Raw genomic sequence first — 19,951 nt, 5'->3', positions numbered from 1 at the left:
CCACAAAACTTGCACGGAATAAAATGCTTTTTAACATGCAGAGGAAGATTTTTTTTTCTATTTAAAGCACATACTTTTGTCTTAAGTTATTGATCCACCTAATAGGATACAGTGTTCCCCATAAACTTACTATTTTATGGCAAGTTAAGGTTCATTGTGATGCTGTTTTTACTGAACTCTATTCAGTGCACTGCCTGTTTTTCAGCAGAATTTAATGAAGCCCTTAACCAGAGTAATATACATATTGCTCACCACAAAATGCTGAAACAGCTTTTTCTGTAACTGCATTCAATTCCTATTTGGCAGAAAGCAAAATGATTTTGCCCACAGTCCATTAGTAATTTATGCGCATCCACTTCTCACTATAGACTGGAAGAAGTTCTGGTACAGTGATGGTTCTAGAAAGTGTGTTAAAATACTGGAAAATGCTTTTGGACAGTATTTAGATTTTATGTAAGTGCAGCACTTTAACCCTATATACTTCCAGAAGACTGAATTCAAATGAGTTATCTTGAGCTGCAGACAGCCACTGGGAGTGTTGGCATCTGAAACATGAGACCACCTCTGGTGTGGTATAAATATTACTGCCCTCTCCTGGACTTCCTTTTTTCACTCATTTTCACGGACCTATCTTTCACCTGGAGGTGGCAATCATCTGATAGCAAGCTTCAGAGTGTTTAGATCTGAATAATATAGGGACTGTCATTAACCCTTAGTCTTCTTACAGAGAACAGAGAGTTCCTCATTAATCAATAGGCAGATGAATTTGTGCTTCATAATTGATAGTCTTGAACTAAATTAGTGCAAATTAATGTGATCTACCTGTTGAATAACTGCAACCAGCACAGAGACACAGGTCATCTTTGTCCTAAAAGTCTTCACACAAAAACTTAGGCTGAGATTATTCCCGAAAGGAGGAATTCAGATGTGAAAGCAGTCTCCTTAGGCTGCTTTGTACTTAGCACAGAAACAACCTCCACTCACAGCAATTTTTCATTCACTGATATCAGAAATTTCATACTTTGGTCCTGTTTCCCATTAAACATACTGATAGACAACAGAATTAAAATATCTCACATCGTGATGGGAATCCTACATGAAATTTTGAAGTAATACAGAGAATAGTAATTTTTGTATTAGCTAACATAGTATGAACTACGTGGCACTTGGTGCCATGGTCTAGCCTTGAGCTCTGTGGTAACAGATTGGACTTGATGATCTATGAGGTCTCTTCCAACCTTGGTGATACTGAGAACCATTTGGCAAAAAAAAAACCCAAGCCAAACCAAGAACAAAACCAAAACTATCAAGCACGTTGTAATTTGAATCCAGATTTCAAAAGCTAGCACTGCTTTTTCTTTCAAGGTAACTGCAATCCACCCTTCACAACTGTTGCAGGTTTGAAATGTTACATGTATTGTGCTAGGAGGCTCTCAATCTAAAAATGACAGGAAACCAAATAAAGTGAAATAATATTTAATTCCCTTTTAAAATGTGCATTGGAATTCAATACAGATAGGTAAGGCACTCTCATAGGTAAAAAAACAGCCAAACAATAATGTTCTTTCCAAATGAGGACAGTCACAAAGCAATGGTGTGTGCATAAAATATAACCTTATCTGTAACTGATAAACAATGAAATACGAGGGTTCAGGTTTGAATGCATTGCAGTGTAATGTCATTTCTGTATCATGACACTACTCAGAGTAAATATTGGCACTGTAAATTATTTCTCATTGGGGTTAGGGGCTTGTATTCTCTTCATATTCCAGTAAAAAATAAACTCTTTAATAAATAAATATATAAAATAAATATATGCTATCTGGAGATGTATAAATAGGTCCATCCTGAAGGAAAGTTCCAGCTCTGGCTAAGATGCATTGGCATCTCATGTCCATCACCAGAGTCGAGCCACTAAAACTTCATATACAGTTCTCAGGATTTATTAGTAGTTCATAGTTCAGTTCAGTCTATTTCTTCCAGCTGTTGCCTCATCCACATGATGTAGGTAGGTCTTTGCTAATTTATGGACCATAGGTATTCCAGACAAAACTGCCAAGAGTTTGTCATTCTTAAAAAAGTCACACTCCAACATCCCTCTGGTTACTGCTACCAAACAGTTCAGCAAGCTTGAAGGAGGCTGCTCCACTCTTAGCTTTAAGGCTTTGTCTCCTAAATCCAAAAGTTAGAAAACAGAGGCTTGCCTATCACAAAGTAGTTTTTTCCAATCCAGCATCCTAGACCTCAGGAGGTTCCTCGTGCTGGCGCCACCATGAAAGCAAGGGCAACAGCTCCAGTATGGGTTTTTTCCCAAAGTTGCCTCCTTCCTCAGCTGTATCCTAACACATCTTTGTACAGTTCTGGAACTCTTTCGGGATCCACAGGCCGGGGCAAGAAATGTGTAAATTTCTGATGCCTTTTGGACCTCGCCCCATCTCTGGGAGTGCCGTCTTTGTTAAGTGCTACAAAATAGCGCCGCCCCGAATCTCCGTGCTTGTACACATTGGATGAGTAAGTGTTATACCAGTTCTCCTCAAACTGTTCCCTGAAGATGCACTCAGCTGTTAGTTTCTCCTGCAGAAAGAAACAGTGAAGAAAAATAAGTCAAACTGTCACTAGGTACCCAAACACATGTGAAGAAGATACAATAAAAATAAATGAAGTGGTTTAGGCTTTGCATAGCCTTTCTGTTAACTGTCAACACACCAAACCCAAGCAGAGTACGTAGATTGGACACTGAGTTTGGGAGCCTATTTATGATGGTTTGGGTGTTACCCACCCCCTACTCTTATGAAATCACCCAGACTAGACTCAACCCAGCTGAAAGTTAAGGAATAAAGCTTTATATTTACAGCTTAGGACAATTTACAAGCAGATATTTACAATATATGCAGCTATAGACAGAAATAAATAAGTTGTAAGTATACAGAAACACAACACTGCTCCCAGAAATCAGAGTCCCCAAGAGGGGCTCCAAACCACCCTTCCACCTTCTTTCCAGCCCTCTACCTTATCCCAGAATTTGCCTTATGTGCAAGGCGAGCTGCGAGGATAGGCAAGGGAGGTTAGAAAGCAGGAGGATTAGTTACACAGAAGCAGCCCAGGGAGACAGAGACACACACTCTGACAAACAGAGACACTGTGTCTTATCTATGTTTCTCCTCTTCTTTTTATGCATCTCAGCAAGCCTATGAGTGAAGTAGACCTCACCATTGTTTCCTTTTCACAGCCTGAAATCTAATTTCTCTCACTATTTGTCTCAAACATTAAGTACACTATTTTAATCTTTATTATTTTGAACATAACTGTGAATCCTTGATGATAATGCCATTTATCACAGGTTTTTCCCCCAGAATTTGATAGAAAGCTTTCTTACTAAAAAGCTAATACCTGGAAGTACCACCTGCTGATTGGTAAAGGCGGCTATACATAAAGTATTTCATAGTACCATATTAATTGCTGTTTGCTTGTTCCATAACTATCCTTTTAACTTTTTCCCAGTTGCATTCAATGTTTTTGATCACTGTGCTACATTTGCAGCACTAATAAAAAGAAAGTTGATTATCTAGCAACTTAAATGTTGTTTGAACAGCTAGTTTAATTTAGCTGGGTTTTTTTTGTCATGATTTAAGAGGAGTATTTCTATTTTATTCATCTAGGACAGGGAAATCTTTCCCATCAAATCTTTAGTATCCAAAGCTATACCATACACTTAACAAATATACTACCTGAAAGATTTGTATACTGCTAAGTGAATCAAAACCTCACACATGATCTGACATGAAAGTGGTACTTACCGAGCCATAGAGTTCTCCCTTCTCATTCATTCCAAGGTAAAGGCCACTGTCCACGCCTCTAATGCTGACCAGTCCCACTGCCACACTGATAAATTCAAGGATACCTGAAAAAAAGAAGACATTACTTTAGTTCAATTTGCAAGCATACAATATGCAGCATCCAAAACACAGCTGAAAGTGTGGAAACTGTGTCTATTATAATAAATGTGCCTTTGTTTCTCTGAAATTTCAAATACTGTGTAGAAATGTATATGACACCTACAGGAAAGCAGTCTGAGAAGTCTTGTCTGCAGGCAAGAACCCTATACCATTTAAGAAACTTTTTAAAATGTTGAATATGAAAGGGTTTTATTCAGTGCTGAAGCTAAATCCTTCAGTACCATGCAGTTGGTATCTATAACGATTGTGCACTATTTGCCAAAGTGCCTACTCAAACATTGGAAGATAGGTTTGAATTACCTGAAAATATACTTTAGTTTCTCTATAGCATTATCTTAAAAAAACACATTCATTATTAGACCATTTGAATGGAAATCAAAGTACAGATGGGAATTTTATATAACAGAATCTACCCAGAGGAAAGGGGGAAAAAAAGGATTTATCTAGCATATGGGCCCACACCTCTTGAAACAACTTGCTGTCTTCAGTGCAGGCTTTTTATGTGCATGAAGTATGCTGCTAGTGCTTGGGTTATAGAATTATTTATATTCATTTAACAAAAAATGTAATACATATTAATAATATAAAGTATTTGAGAGCTGAAGCACCATTTGAAGCTCAAACCTGGCAAGTAACTGATATGCACAGATTACAGTACACACAAAACATGAAAGGAAGTGAACGTGTGAACTGGCTTTTTGGAAGTTGTTAACAATGTAAACAAAGCCTCAAAAAGATTAAGGATCATACCTAAGATTTTGCTGTGCAGCAGCAAAGCCACAAGATATTTAAATACCATCTGAATCTAAGATAAGTGGTGTTAAATAGTGCATCTGATTTTGATTACTTTTTTGTCTATCTACTACATGTATGATTACCCTTTGTTGTTGTCTATTTGTTTGTTAATTTTTTGTCTATCTACTACATTTATGACTACCCTTTGTTGTTGTCTATTTGTTTCTTTTCAAATCTATTTTTCACTCTCAGACAGATGGATTGTCTGGAATTCACAATAACACAAAATGTTTTGCATTTTAATTGAGCTTTGGCAGCTTTCTTATTTATGCTACCAAGCAGCAGAGAAAATAAACCCTTTACAAAGAGTAAGCACTAAAAACTCTATTTCATGTAAATCATTCTAGTTTCCCAGTTCCTAAAGCGTAAAGTCCCATAAAAGAGGTGGAGGTATTTTGTCTTTCTAGTATCAGTTTCAAAGCCCTCCTTTTTCAAAACTGTAATAAGCAGGTGATTCAACCCACAAAGCAACCACATCAGACAAACCTGCCAAGCATAGTGGTAGAATAAAGGAAGAACATTTCTAAAAAGCCCAGTAAATGTTTGATCTGGAGCTAACTTTTTTTTTCCCCCCTTTAAAGCGAAGATTTATTTCATGTTTACATGCTGTAGGAAATATTCCTTCTGAGAAGAACTATGTTTGACTACTGCTCTTTCACTTCTGAAAACATCCGCGTGTTATAAAAGCAATTAAGAGCCATTCCAACAGATTGTTTTGACTGTGGGGAGGATGATAGGAAGCTCTTTAATCGCCTTTTTACGACTGCTAAATCAATACACACAAAAACTCCCATGTAGTTGACAAGGGCAGGTTTCTTCAGATGTCCAGTCCTTTAGCTACTCTTAGATCACAGGAAACATTTACATTTTGGGGTTCTCTTCACTTCCTTTTAGTTTATGGATAGAAAAAGTTGACTGTGAAGCATTTTAAGTATTTGACCAAAGGGACACTTTAGGCCACTCTGCTTCAACTTTCTGTCATGTGAAACACAGCAGCCTAATGCATGCCCAAGTTTATGATCTAGACTACTCCATAACAACTCAAGAAGTTCCAACAGCGGTAGTGAATGCAAAAAGAATCAGTCTAACTTTTGACCTTTCCCAGTAAACCTGCAGGCATATGCATGTGCTCATACACACTCAGCAGAGGCTTAGCCTATCTCCTGCCTTGCATGGGATGCACAGCCTTCACTCACTGCTTTGCCCTGGTGCACCCCACAAGGTTTTATGCCGAATGATGAAGCCAGTATTGAGAGCTCATCCACCTCTCCCAGCACCACTGCCATCCCACACCGCTCCCGAGAGCACAACAGCTCACGCCCAGGTACGCGTACATGCACTTACACACACAGACGCACCCAAACACACGCGTACGTGATGCACACACGCGAGAGCACACATCTGGGAGCACACGCAGGAAAGCGCACACGTGTGCGCTGGCTGGGGCCGTGCCGCAGGCGCCTACCGAAGAGGCTGTGGTCCTGGCGAGTGCCGCGCACGCTGCCGTCAGGCAGGATCTGCAGGTGGAAGCCGGTGCGACAGTACAGCTGCCGCCGCCGCAGGATGCCCTGCAAGTGCGCCAGGTCCGCCGCCGCCGCCGCCGCCGCCGCTGCCGCACCGCCGCGGGCCGCCCGCTCCGCCGCAGCCCGTCGGTCCCCGAGCAGCGCCGGGCGCTCCCCGGCGGGCGGCAGGAGGAAGTGAGTGCCCACGGGCTGCCCCAGACCGTCCAGGCCGCCCAGGAAGCCCCCCACCTCGGACAGCGGCGCCATGGGGGCACGGGGCGAGCGGGCTAGGGCGCGGGAGAGCGTCTGCTGGCCTTTCCCGGCGGGCATGTGGGGGTGCACGGCGGGGCCCCAAGCATGGGGAGCCGGCAGGGCAGAGCCGAGCCGTGCTGAGCCGATCCGAGCCGTAGCGGTGCGAGCCAGGCGACGGGGTGGTGTTCATCCGCCCCGCGTGTGTATATATATATACTGCGGTCCCCCTGACATATGCTAATGAAGCCCTCTGCGGGGAGGCTGCGTTTGAAATTGTAAACCGGTTCCCCCTCTCCGCACCCTCCTCTGATCCGCGCTGACGGCGGGGAGGGATCTCCCGCCGCGCCTCTCGCGCCCCTCCGCGCGCAGCCGGTCACCCGCGGGCGCGCACGGCCGCGGAGGGGGCAGCGGTGGCGGGGGGGCAGCTCCTGTGTGGAGCAGAGCGGGCAGCGGGGGGCGGGCAGCGGGGGGCGGGCAGCGAGGCCCAGGCGGGAGCTGCCGGAGTGTTACGTGGACAGGTGCAAGGAGAGGCAGGAGGGGAGAAGGAGCAAGGGCGTTACCTGAGGCTCAGACCTGCCCAGACACACATGAAAGACAAAACCCAAAGATCTGACAGTTTTACTCCCTGTTTCTGAAGCGCTCATAAAGCGTACGTGCATTACCCTTCCCTTTTATCGCTTCAGCTACAAGGAGGGGGATTTCTAAAGAAATTGGCATAGTCAGGGAGGTGTTTTCCCCTCTGCAAATTCTCCCTCGCATTTCATTTATCATTAATGTGACACGGAGCTGATCTATAGCGCTTGGGTAGCGGCACAAAGCTTTAAAAACATAAACGGGCAGTCCTCTGGTTTGGGATAAATATTGGCAAGATTTGCAGAGAAGAAGGAATGAGATACTGATAGAGATGTCCTATAACATCTAATCGATTTTCTTAGGGGGGGTGCAATGGACCTGTAATCAAAGTCTGAGAGTATTGCAACCTAATATTGATAGCACCTAACTGAAAGATCTGAGTTGTCTTTTTAGTGTCTAGAATCAGTTTAGGACTTTGCTGTCCTGCTCCAGGTGAGCATATGCTTTTTTTTTTTTAGTTTTCATCCCCAAAGTAGAATGGTTCATGCATGAAAATATTTTGGAGGAACACATGCTTGTTCTTAGCAACAGTAAAAAAATAGTATATTAAAACTAAAAGCCTGGAGTTTACCTTATTTGCCGTTGCTGTTTGTTTTTTTTCTGTGACATCTAATGAATTTTAGGGTTCAAACTACATGACCCAGCTTTGCGGTCAAGATAAGCAGTGCAGTTCCTTGCCAGTGTTAAAGCATGGTATAAAATGCAAAGATCTTTCAGAGTTAATTCTTTTAAAGGTTTGAGAGAATCGCTCAGTAGTTTAAGGTTTCATTTAAACAAAAACGTTGCAGAGAATCATGAAAGATTAGTTCTCCTGTCTTGCTTCGTGGTCCTTTCAGTCAGAGTCTAAATCTGAGAGATCAAATGGATTTGCCTGCTTAGCTTTATTTGCTGTGGAGAGTATAGGGCTAATTAATTGGCAGGTGCTTTAAAGCAGGTAATGCTACACCTTTTCATCACTGCAGTCCTAAGTACTGCCCCTGTGTGCACCTGAATTATAAAAAGGCTACTTTAAAGCAAGTGATTTACTGTGGAGGGATTTAAAACTGAAAAAAAAAACAACACTAAATACAATGATCAGATAAATCACCTCAGAAGAGAGCACAGGCAGACCTGCTCTGAAGGCAGTTACAGATAGATGTTATATTATTTTACCTTTCAGATAACAGCAGCTTGTCATGTGGTGGGACCCAAAAATCCACCATAATCGAGATTTCAAAGCACATCTGTGTAAACATTATCACATCAGTGTAAAACATCAACCAATGAGCTTTCTCTTTGAACCGAATCTACTTAATTGCAATGCTAAATCAAAGAAATAGATCAAAGTTAAATAATCTATATGGCACCTATTCCTCAAGTAGCCTGCACACTGATTAGTCAAATATACTTTAAACATTTGAAACATGCATCAGGTACTTTTATTGACATGATTGGCAGGTCAAAATCAAACTTCATCACAGCTGCTAAGTTGCAGGACACACACTAGGATGATACAGCTAATTGAAGAGCTATATTCTTCCAGTATATGATGGGGGCCTTCCAAAAAGCTGGTGAGGGACTTTTTGGGGTGCCGGGTAGTTATAGGACTAGGGACAATGGATCCAAACTAAAGGAGGGTAGATTTAGATCAGACATTAGGAAGAAGTTCTTCACCATAAGGACGGTGAAACACTGGAACAGGTTGCCCAGGAAGGTGGTAGAAGTCCCATCCCTAGATGTTTTTAAAGCCAGACTGGATGTGGCTCTGGGCAACCTGATCTAGTGCGAAGTGTCCCTGCCCATGGCAGGGGTGGTTGGAATCAGATGATCCTTGAGGTCCCTTCCAATCCTGACAATTTGGTGATTCTTCTAAGCCTAAGGATGCTCCAGTACAGATAATAATGTTGGGTCCAAGCAGTACTCTCCAAGTCCTACAAACAGTAGAGGGCTCTTCTGGTTGAACGGCACCACTGCCTCCAGCAGAGAAGGGGGGTTTATATATTAAAAAAAAACCAAGAAAACCCTACCCAAACAAAACCCAACAAATCTCAGCCATCAGACTGGAAGACCCTTATGTCTACATCTTTCCTGTTATATAATGGACACATTTAAAGTAGAGTGGAATATATAACATGGATCTTTTCCGAGTGGAAGCTTTAATGTCTGGGCACTAAACCGGTTATGCTGTTTCATAAAGTACCAGAAAAGAAACAAAAAGATAAGAGTATTTTTGGTGTTTGCACTAGTCAGGTGACAGGAAAAGATAACACTAAAGATTTTTTTTTTTTTAACCTTCTGAGGCTATACCATGGGAAGTTAAATAATTTTTAAGAGTGTTTTTAGGAGAGTACATAATTCAACTTAAAGTATACAGTGCAATCTAATCAATTCGACGTATACTTCCTAGAGACCGCACTTTCAGCGTCGTTAAATAAATATGTATGTGGTCAGGTCTTTGTTTCCAGAGCAATTAGTTAAGGCTCCTGTAGACAATATAATTACTGTGTATTTCTCAGGCAAAACCTGGTGGCTACCAAGGCAATGGAGAAAGTAATGGACAGAAATCTTAAATCTATCTATCTACACGTATATACACACATATATATGTGTATATAAATATCTATTTATCAGGTTGATTAAAATAGCTGTTAGCTGTAAAATTTTATGTCCTGTATTTTATTGTACCTTTATTAATTTAAGATCTCTTTTAAAACAGTGCTGTGCCAGCTATAAAATTTTAATGATCTATTAAAATATTCACTAGGAGGATGAAGGAGAGGTTCATGAATATAGCATAAAATCATAGAAACATTGGATGTGGCACTTGGTGCCATGGTCTAGCCTTGAGCTCTGTGGTAAAGGGTTGGACTTGATGATCTGTGAGGTCTCTTCCAACCCTGATGATACTGTGATAATGGTTTGGGCATGAAGGGACCTCAAAGATCATCGAGTTCCAACCCCCCGCCCTAGGCAGGGACACCTCCCACTACAACAGGTTGCTCAAGGCCTCATCCAACCTGGCCTTGAACGCCTCCAGGGAGGGAGCATCCAGAACTTTCCTGGCCAACCTGCTCCTGTGTTTCACCACCCTCACTGTAAAGAACTTCTTCTTAACATCTAGCTTAAGTCCCCCCTCTGCCAGTTTAAACCCATTACTCCTCATTCTATCATTACAAGACCTTATAAATAGTCCCTCCCCAGCACATCTGTAGTCCCCTTCAGACACTGGCAGGAATCTACAAGGTCTCCTTGAAGCCTTTTCTTCTCCAGGCTGAAGAGCCTCAACCCTCATAGCAGAGGTGCTCCAGCCCTCTGATCATCTTCGTGGCCCTCCTCTGGACTTGCTCCAACAGTTCAATGTCCTTCTTGTGGTCAGGGCCCCAGAACTGTACACGGTACTCCCAGTGGGGCCTCAGGAGAGCAGAGTAAAGGGTAAGAATCACCTCCTACTGGCCACACTTCTCTTGATGGCCATGTCCTGGGCTGCACACTTGCATTGCTGGCTCATGTTGAGCTTTTCATCAACTGTGCTGGTTTGAGGCTAATTCCCAATCAACCACCACATCAACCAAGACCTCCATGTTCTTTTCCTGAGGGCTGCTCTCCAGCCATTTGCCACCCAGCCTTTATTTGTGCTTGGGATTGCACTGACCCAGGTGCAGAACCTTACACTTAGTCTTGTTGAATTTCATGAAATTGGCCTGGGCCCATCTCTCCAGCCTGTCCAGGTCCCTCTGGATGGCATCCCTTCCCTCTAGCAAGTTGACTGTGCCACACAGCTTGGTGTCAGCTGCAAACTTGCTGAGGGTGCACTTGATTCCTTTGTCCTCATTGCTGACAAAGATGTTAAACAGCATTGGTCCCATTACTGACCCCTGAGGAATGCCACTTGTCACTGGTAGAAAGCTAATGTGGGGTGGAACAAGAGCAACTCAGTAGAACATAAAGAAGTATGTCCAGGTGGAGATGCCTATGTGTCATGGTCTGTTAACATTTTTTTCCTAGGTTTGGACAAAAAGCCATGGTTGGCTGCTTTCAACAAGATGGGCAGAACATGCACAAGTTAGAGTGAGAGCCCTGCAGAGCACTCAGCAAGTCTGAGTAAAAATGAGATGTATATTCATGCAGGATTTACTAGGAAGCAGAGAGCAAAATAATTTTCAAGGCTCCATGTACAGATCATGTCATAAGCTGACGAACTACAGCCTTTTAAATGGAACACATGCAGATTTTAAAAGCATTAATAACTTTTTCTTCAGTTACAGGTATACATCTATATGCATGTATACATATATGTATATAAAAATATACCTGTTAACAAAAATTCAGTTGAGAGGAGAACAATGCTGAAGGTTTTTTTTCCTATGGCAAGGAAGCTCTACATTTCTTGTACCTTCATTTTTCTGTTGTATTTCTTTAAATGGTGACAGAAATTCATAGGGCTTTTTAAAACTTGTGATTTTATTGTCCATGTTTTTGCAGATACAGATGAATAACTCCTATGTAAGTAGAAATGGATGCAGAGAGCACATTTACAGCTAGTTACATCCACTGAGAATGAAGCTTGTCCACATATATCGACATTCAAATGCCTCATTTGGGAGCTTTTTATTGGTTCTGTAAGTGGATCATTGGATAAAATCACTTTGATCTATTTAAATTACATGGTTTCTCAATCTTCACATGTAAGATGTGTAGACAGCTCACAGTTTTTGACTTGCTGCACAAATAAATTGTGCTCTTGTTCCTAAGCAAACACCTCACCAGGGAAGTTCTGACTAACAGACCCAGGTGTAAGTAGTTACAGATGTGTATTGGACTTTTTGAAGTGAAAAAAGAGATTAGCCTAAAGGTGTTATTGAAAAGCCATTAAAATGTGGCTAAGCAGTTTCAGGGAAACAATGTGGGCAGGGAGATAACTCATGGTTCATGTCTACAGTTTAGGTGACTGATGAGTCATCCAGTAAAACAGTTTACTTTGGGACACTACACTGACCACAAATGGTTTCTTTTCCAATCAGATGGAAAAACTAGACTGTTTAAAAAAAGGTAATTGTACTGGTGAATGATGTCTCCTAATGAGGCAGCTAGAACTGAAAAGATCCAAGAGTGACATTCTACAGAATTTTCCAGACTGGATTCTTAGTCATATAACTGCAGGAGAAATATTTGAGTTTCAGTCATGCCAAGCATTTGTAACTATTACTGCCTCGGCACCTAAATATTGGCCTTTTACCACTTAGTACAAAGATGTAGCTCAGATTTGGTGAAAGGACTTTCACTTGAGAAATATACATGCAACATAAATAAAGCAGTAGGCATATTACCTCCAAAATTACCTCCTCCCAGATGTTGGCTTTTAACAGCTGGGAATAATGAAATCAAACAAATTACATGAGGGATGGACTGGCTTATGGTATCTTAAATTATTGAAAGAAATGCAGTAACTCACTCTAGAGACCTGCCTTTCCAGATGTAGCCCTGAGGTAATTCAACCTTGGCCACGTGTACAGTTGTATGATCTGTCAGACTGTTGATTGACAAACATGACCACAGTAATATATATAATATATATAATTCACTGAATATAGTATATCATAGAATCATATATTCAGTGACACAATCACTGAATCATTTCTTAGAAACTGAAAATGCATTAATATCTTAAACTTGTTTAACTGAATTACAGTGAATATAATTTGTGTATCTTCTGGCTTTTCTTGGTGATGCCCAGTGACAGGACAAGTGGCACTGGGTGGAAGCTGAGGCATAGAAGTTTCATGTAAACATGAGGAGGAATTTTTTCCCTGTGAGGGTGACAGAACACTGGAACAGGCTGCCTAGGGGGGGTGTGGAGTCTCCTTCTCTGGAGATATTCAAAACCTGCCTGGATGCATTCCTGTGTGATCTGGTCTAGGTGATCCTGCTCTGGCAGAGGGGCTGGACTGGATGATCTTTTGAGGTCCCTTCCAGCCCCTGGCATCCTGTAATTCCGTGATACGCAAAGCTATCAAAGATTTGGGGGAGGGGGGGAAGTAAAACCAGTTGAAACTTGGGAAGAACATGTTTATATAGAAGTAAAAGATTTGAATTTGCACCAGACTACTGCAAAAAATGCTCTAAGTTGTTCTGTGACTTTGTGAAGCTTCAAGACAAGGTAGATGTCAGTGCAAGTGGTACCATGGAGAACACCCTAGCATGAACAAGGCCTCACAAAGCCTATAGCCCATCAGCACCACACAAGAAAAAAAGAACACACTCACCTGTTAACAACTGGTCTTTAACTAGTGCTTGGTTATGCTAAGAAGGGTGCCTGCAGCCAATCATATTTATGACAGGTGAGGCTACTGCCTGGCAAGTGTGTTTCCCTGATGAGAAAGCCTCAAAACACCAAGAGTATAAAACCGCAGGAGATAGTGTGAACAATTTCGATCCTGTGGCCACCTCCAGCGCTCAGAATAACAGGGCAAACGAGGCAGGGCTGGAAGCTCTTCCCTCTCCAAAGCTAGCACTTCCAGGTTTCTGCAAAGCTGCGTTCATGTGTCCTGCAGGAGCACTGCCTTGAGCGCAGGGCCACGAACGCTCGGGGTTAGGCTCTGGAGCACGCCACGGAGCACACACGGCACATGACAGGCCTGTGAACCCAGCTGCGGCGGGGCCCACGCAGGGGCTCTCTCCCTGGTCACGGCAGTGTCCCTGCATCCCGCTTTCCAGGCACTTTGGCTTAAACCGCAGTCCGTGCCTGACTCGTTATCTCACTGATTTGCCTGCAGCCCGTGACAGGCAGAAAACGTCTCGCTGCCTACTGCTGCCTTTACCGGAGCCGGCCGTACCCCGCAGCGGCCCATCGGGCACCCCCGCGGAGGCACCGCCTGCCACAAGCACGGCTGCAGCCAGTGCCCCGCCGGTGGCTGCAGAAGGCCAGGGGGCAGTGCGGGCAGCGCTGCGAGGCGGCGGGCGCGGGCAGGCCGGCGGTGACGGCGCGGCAGGGCAGGTGGCGCGGGGCGGGGACTGGAGGGGCCTCTCGCTTCTCCTCCCCTTCTCCGCTTCTCGCGAGGCTTCTGCCGGGACCCCGGGGGCTTCCTCGGCCAGTCGCTAGGGCGGAGCGGCGGCGATGGCCGCCCTGCGCTCTCTGCTGCGGTGGCGCCGCCGCTTGGATCCCGCAACCGGAGCGCAGCCGGCGCGGCGGCTGTGGGCCGGCGGCGGGGCCGGGCCGGCGGGGCTGAGGCGGTGGCGACGAGAGCTGGGCTGGGCAATGGGGGCCGCCCTCGCCGGGTACCTGGGGTACCGGCTGTCCGAGCGGCGGTGGGAGCCCTCCCTGGAGCCGGCAGCCGCCGGGCCGGGCGGGGCCCGGGCGCTGCTCCCCATCCCTGTGGCGGCGGCTGCCAAGGAGACGGTAGGTGTGTGCGCCGCGCCCCTCTCGCCTAGCGGCCCGGCGGCCTCTCGCCTTCTCCCCGCGGCCTCGCTCTCTGCCAAGCTCGGCGTGGCGGCTCGGCGAGCCAGAACCCACGCCGGGCGCCGTTGTCTGCCGGGGGAAGCGTCCGGACCCGATACGGTTCCTCGCCCTTTCACTGTGGAAACGTCTCTGGCCCTTGCGAGCGGCTCCCCGGGTTGCCGCGCAGAGGTGACCCGGCGTGGAGCTGGCCCGTGGGCTGGGAGGCAAGGCAGCCTGCGCGGGCGGGACCCCCGCGAACGAGGGCAGAGGCAGGAGCGTCTCACCCGTCCTCCCGACAGCGGAGGGGAGCTGTCACTGGGGCGGCGTGGTGGGCAGCGGGCCGGGGCACGCCGCTGCTGCGCCGTCGCTGGAGCTGTCCTGAGCAAACTTCTTCTTTAACAGAAAATACTCCTTTGTAAATGGAACCGCTACTGACGGCGTGTTCATCAAAACCTGTGTTCATCTGCTTTGTGTTTATGGCAGTTCACTTCTTAACATGCAGTATTCTGTACATCGAAAGGTTTACGCAGAGCGTCATAGAAACTGGTACTGTAGGACTTCATGCAAATAAGCAGTGCTTCAGTTCAAGTGCTTCAGAAAAAAACCAAAATTGACCAAAAAACCCATAAAACCCAACATTGGTTGACTAACGATGAACAGGAAAAAGGTTGAGGTGAACGCGGAAAACAAATTTTCCGATGGCAGGGATAAAATCTTGCACCATGTTGTAGGTAACGTATGGTAATGATGTTTTTTTTGGGGTTTCTGTGTGTTCTGTTGTTATTGTTTGTGGTTTGGTTTTGATATATTTTCCCCCATGAAAAAATGAGACATTTTTTAACATGTCAAGAGCCTCAATGAGATAGTTTGTAGCATGGTATTTGGCTAAGGCTGGAAATCAGGGATGCCTTCTGTGGATCACATTTGTCTTATGTTTGGGAAGATCTGCGTTTTTGCAGTGGAGGCCTTGGATGAATGTTGTTAGCCTTGAGTTGTTAGACGAAAGACAGATTATGTTGGCAGCATCCTGGCCAAAGAGGAGGTGAGTGAGGCAGTTTTGATTATTCAAGTACAGAACGCCTTCCATTCTGTATGGAAGTCTTAAATCTCAGTCATCTCTCAAGGGAAATATGTGGCTGCTGTGCCTTGGATAAGTCAATAAATTTAGTGTGATTTGTAATTAAGGGTTTTCACACAGATCCCTATAAAAGCATTGAGGTTGCAAAGTCAAAATTAAGGTTATATTTGAACAAATACACAATAGAAATATGTATAAAATGTATGTTCTGTGTAAGCACAGACTATTTTTTGAAGACAGACACCATGCTCCTGTGTGGAAAAGTGCTTTAATTAATTTGGTTTTCTATTTGCATAGCAGAATATTTGAAAGATTAACTTGAAATGTGTCCTTTCAGGTTGTGTGGCCAGACTGAATGCACAGACTGACATCTCAGAACATTAGCTTTAGGATTTAATTTTGTTAGTTTTGAACAAATGGTCTCATTGATTTAAAATTGGCATTCCTGATAAAATATCCTTTCAATTGAAGCCTTCTAAAAATGAGAATCAATAAGCTGTGGAATTTTTGATCTGAGGTAGTGGGTTTCTATGCTTTTTTGATTATTGGCTGTTGTGATGTAGAAGAACTTAAATGACAATGGGGAAAGACTATAGCTTGCTACTGGATCTGGCTGATGAGCTATGGAGTGTTAGCTTAACTATGAACTCTATATACAATCTCTACTCCATTTATGATTGTCCTCTACACCTGTGATGAGAACCAACTCCTTTATTACAGGCTTGTAAAACACCTCCAGAGGTGCCTTCTGGGGAAAAGCATGCAAATACAGTGTTAAAATTGCATTGCTTGGTATCATGGTATTCTGTGTTGGCATTGTGTTGTAATGCCCTTTATAGAAGGCTGAATTAATGATGTCTGAGTGACAGTAGCTTTTTAATGTTAAGTGCTGAGCTTACAACATGAGTAGTATTAACCAGTTTTTAAAAATATAATAACATTTGAAGTATAAGTGTCTGTGTTATTAGGATTAAGGTTGAATCTGCTCTTGGATCTGCAGCAGAGTGTGTTTAGAATAATGGCTGGAGTAAATGTGAAGTATTCAGATAGTGTTCAAGGGTATTCAAGATAACTATGGCTGTCTCATTCATAGTGCTGGAGCTCAACCCAGGCCAGCAGCTGCCACACAGCCCCTGCAGAGGGATAGGGGAAAGAATTGGAAAGGTAAAAATGAGAAAACTTGTTGGCTGACATAAAGACAGTTCAGCAGGTAAAGCAAGAGCTCCTTGACTGAGCAAAGCACGTTAAAGAATTCTTTTAGTACTTACCATCAGCAGGCAGATGTTCAGCCATCTCCAGGAAAGTTGGACTCTGTCACATGTAACAGTTACTTTGGGATACAGACACCTTAACTCTAAATGTGTGTCTCCTCACTTCGCCCTCCTTCCTCGAGGCATTTATTACTGAGCATATCATATGTTATGAGATATCCCTCTGGTCAGCTGCAGACAACTGTCCTAGCTGCGTCACCTCCTAACTTCTTGTACACCCCCAGCCCCCTTGCTAGGGTCAATATGAGAAGCAGAACAAGCTTCATGTGGTCAGTACAAAAAAATACTTGCTTGACCAAGCATATTATTGGAGGCATTCTTGTAGAGAGTAAGATTTGTAAGGAAGCAGCATAGAGCTCAGCTCCCTATAGAATTCCCTTTTTCCAGACAAGAATATTCTTAAGAGTAACTCATGTGAGAATAATTTCAGTCCTGAGGAGTGAGAGCTTATGTGTGATTGCCTGGAGAAAAATAGTGGGCAATGTAATAGAGCAGCAGTTTTAGTTCCAGAGTTTCTGCCACTTAGGAATCAAATTAAATTTTGCATGCAATGCTGCTTATTTTGTCTGAATGTTTTGGTGAAGACTGGAAGAACTGCATTAGGAGACAGCTCCTTTGAAGTCTAAGAGGTGCTTACACAGAGCAGGAAACTCTTTAAGAGCTGTTTTGATACAGATTCTCAGTACTGACAACTGAGAACACTGTTGACCCAAGGAAAGCCCTGATCCAATGTCCTGCTTACGAAGTATTTCCCTTGTGAGAACAGCTGTGTATCATATGTTTTTTTTTCAGGGAAATACAACAATTTTAGAAAAGCATGATCCAGTGTCAGAATTCCTCAGAGGAATTAATATTTAACTTCTGGTTCCTTGCTTCCATATTCCTTACTTCAAAAATACCCGTGTCATTTGCAAGGGTTATGAAAATGATCTTGGAAACAGAAGTGATGCCTCTTTGCACTCCAAAGAAATCTTCCTATGGTCATGTTGTCATTGTGTAAAGGAAAGGAACTCCAGGTCTCTTACTTATTTTTGCAAAATATTCTCTGAGAGTTAATTCCTTCAGATATTATTTAGGAATTAAAAGAGAGAGGGCAGGGAGAGACAGACGCGGAATAAGGACTTTATCACGTTTCTTGAAGGCACATTCAGTTCCAGCAGGAGGGAGGTGCATATTTGGGGTGACTTTTTTTCTCTAGCACCTTAGCAGTACTGTCAAACTCTCTGTGAAAATACTCAAAAGGTCAAGTTTATTTGTAGCAGCACATTTCTGAGTGAATGACATCATGTATTTTTGTCTCTCTGAAATGAAGAACATGACTTCAACTCCAAAAAGTAAGGCAAACTTCCCTTGGGAGAAGACTTTCCTGCTTGATCAAAGAGGATACTGTTCCAAAAGATGCATAAAGCATTGTTTTTCACAAGAACCACTAACTAACCTTTTGTTTTGTTTGTTTTCATAAGCATCGTGCATTTTATGTCATAGGTCAATTGCCCAGTATAGGAAGATGGTTTTTCTCTTTGGCTGATGACATCTGAAGCTCCTCATGGTCACCCTGAGAAGGATAGTGCTTGCTAGCCAGATGTAGTGAGAGCCATGAAGGAGAAGGAAGATTTACCTCTTGATATTTTAACATCCTCAAGATGTTAAAAAAAAGATGATATACATATTTGGGACGGGATGAGCCAGCTACTGTATGTTCTAATCTTGCTTGCAGTGAAGCATATGGATGTGTATAGCAGGGTATACACACTGACCAAAGATTATTTAAGATCTGATAGAGGTTAAATAACTTACATGCAAAACTAATAGAAGAAGGGCTGTTGAAGAATATTTTGCTGTAATACTCATTTTGGAGGATTTCTGGAACAGTTGTGCTTATAGATAAACATTGTTACCCCAATGATTTCCTCTAACAGTTGTATGCGAACAGGGCCCTTCTTACAACATTTTAAACAGATTCCAGCTTCCTATGCTTGTAAATATTTTAATATAATAATGTCCTTATCTCACTGAAGCAGGATCAACTAACGAAATTGTTGGCTGTACTACTTCTAAGCAGTCTGCTAGAAATACAACTTCAGTAAGCATCAAAACAGCTTTGTCTACTTTGGGATTTTCCCACACTGGGAACGTGACGTTTAACCTTTTGGCCACCCAGCATGAAAACAAAATTGTGCTACTTTTATCTACATGGGAGCATATTAAATAAGCCTGAAGTCAAATACAAACGAAGGAAGTAAGGAACAGCATCGCTTTGAAAACCTTTTTATTTTAATAGTTTGCACAGATTCTCATTGATGGAAGACAGATTACTTTGCAAGCCAGAATTCAAAGAAACTTGAAATAAACAAAAGATTAAACTACTGTAACAGAACATATTTTGGACTGCAAGCAAAAGATACTTTCTGTAGTAAATGTTGGCTTGTTTAGCTAAAATAGTCTCACCTTTATCTCAGCTGAAAGAAACAAGAACGCACTGATTTCACATGGAACACAGCAAAGCTGTGGGGTTTTTTGTCTGATACTTTTGGTGCATTTTGCCCCGTACACATGCACATACATCATGTATATTTTTACCTATTGTAGATATTCTCAGAATCTGGGAGTTGGAGTACTGTTCTGGGTTTTGATAATGGATCCTTCCAGAGCTTTATGTTCTTGGAAGCATCAGTTTTTCTAATTTTCAAGTGAAAACTCCTGTGTCTGGCATTTAAGCTTGTCTCTGCAACTAAACAAAACTTCTGTGTTACTGGCTTTAATGTAATAGGACATAAACACTTGGCAAACATTTCTTTTGTGTTTTTTTAATAGAAAGGGTAATGAGGTCATGTTTTATCTTGTTTGGTTTAGTTCCACTGAACCTGAGCCATCTCACTATCATTTACTGATATTTCACATAAACTGTAATTATTTTAATGTCGCTCATGTTGTATTCAGGCTGTCTCATGGCAGCATAGAGCTGTTGCCTGAATTTCACTGGAAGGTCACACAGGTTGGTTAATTCATGTAATGCCAAATTAAGGCAGACCATATCTCTGAGGTGAGAG

At 43.1% G+C, this 19,951-nt stretch overlaps 2 protein-coding genes across 5 annotated transcripts in view; one reads left to right on the top strand and one right to left on the bottom strand.

Moving 5' to 3' along the window:
• Positions 1–1,460: 1,460 nt before the first annotated feature.
• FGF20 (fibroblast growth factor 20) lies at positions 1,461–6,689 on the bottom strand. Its single transcript, XM_064149399.1, has 3 exons — positions 6,217–6,689; positions 3,798–3,901; positions 1,461–2,574 (listed from the first exon to the last, which is right to left on the bottom strand). The coding sequence occupies exons 1-3, from the start codon at positions 6,581–6,583 to the stop codon at positions 2,329–2,331; spliced, it is 717 nt and encodes a 238-aa protein (XP_064005469.1). The 5' UTR covers positions 6,584–6,689; the 3' UTR covers positions 1,461–2,328.
• A 7,528-nt stretch (positions 6,690–14,217) lies between these two features.
• MICU3 (mitochondrial calcium uptake family member 3) overlaps positions 14,218–19,951 on the top strand; it is a 57,467-nt gene continuing 51,733 nt past the window's right edge. For all 4 annotated transcript variants that reach the window (XM_064149078.1, XM_064149076.1, XM_064149079.1 and 1 more), the window contains exon 1: positions 14,218–14,513. In XM_064149078.1, coding sequence (XP_064005148.1) covers positions 14,232–14,513 — 282 coding nt within the window. In that variant the 5' untranslated portion in view covers positions 14,218–14,231. The remainder of the gene's footprint in view (positions 14,514–19,951) is intronic.

This window comes from Pogoniulus pusillus, chromosome 9 (assembly GCF_015220805.1).
Source record: "Pogoniulus pusillus isolate bPogPus1 chromosome 9, bPogPus1.pri, whole genome shotgun sequence".
NCBI classification, from domain to species: Eukaryota; Metazoa; Chordata; class Aves; order Piciformes; family Lybiidae; genus Pogoniulus; species Pogoniulus pusillus.
This window is presented reverse-complemented; position numbering and strand designations above follow the sequence as displayed.

What these genes read in the sequence shown, in the direction of transcription:
- FGF20 (XM_064149399.1), bottom strand. Translation starts at nt 6,583, where the DNA reads ATGCCCGCCGGGAAAGGCCAGCAGACGCTCTCCCGCGCCCTAGCCCGC. An exon ending in CCAGGACCACAGCCTCTTCG is followed by an intron (nt 3,902 to 6,216) that starts GTAGGCGCCTGC and finishes TCTTTTTTTCAG; the next exon opens with GTATCCTTGAATTTATCAGT. An exon ending in AGGGAGAACTCTATGGCTCG is followed by an intron (nt 2,575 to 3,797) that starts GTAAGTACCACT and finishes TTCTTTCTGCAG; the next exon opens with GAGAAACTAACAGCTGAGTG.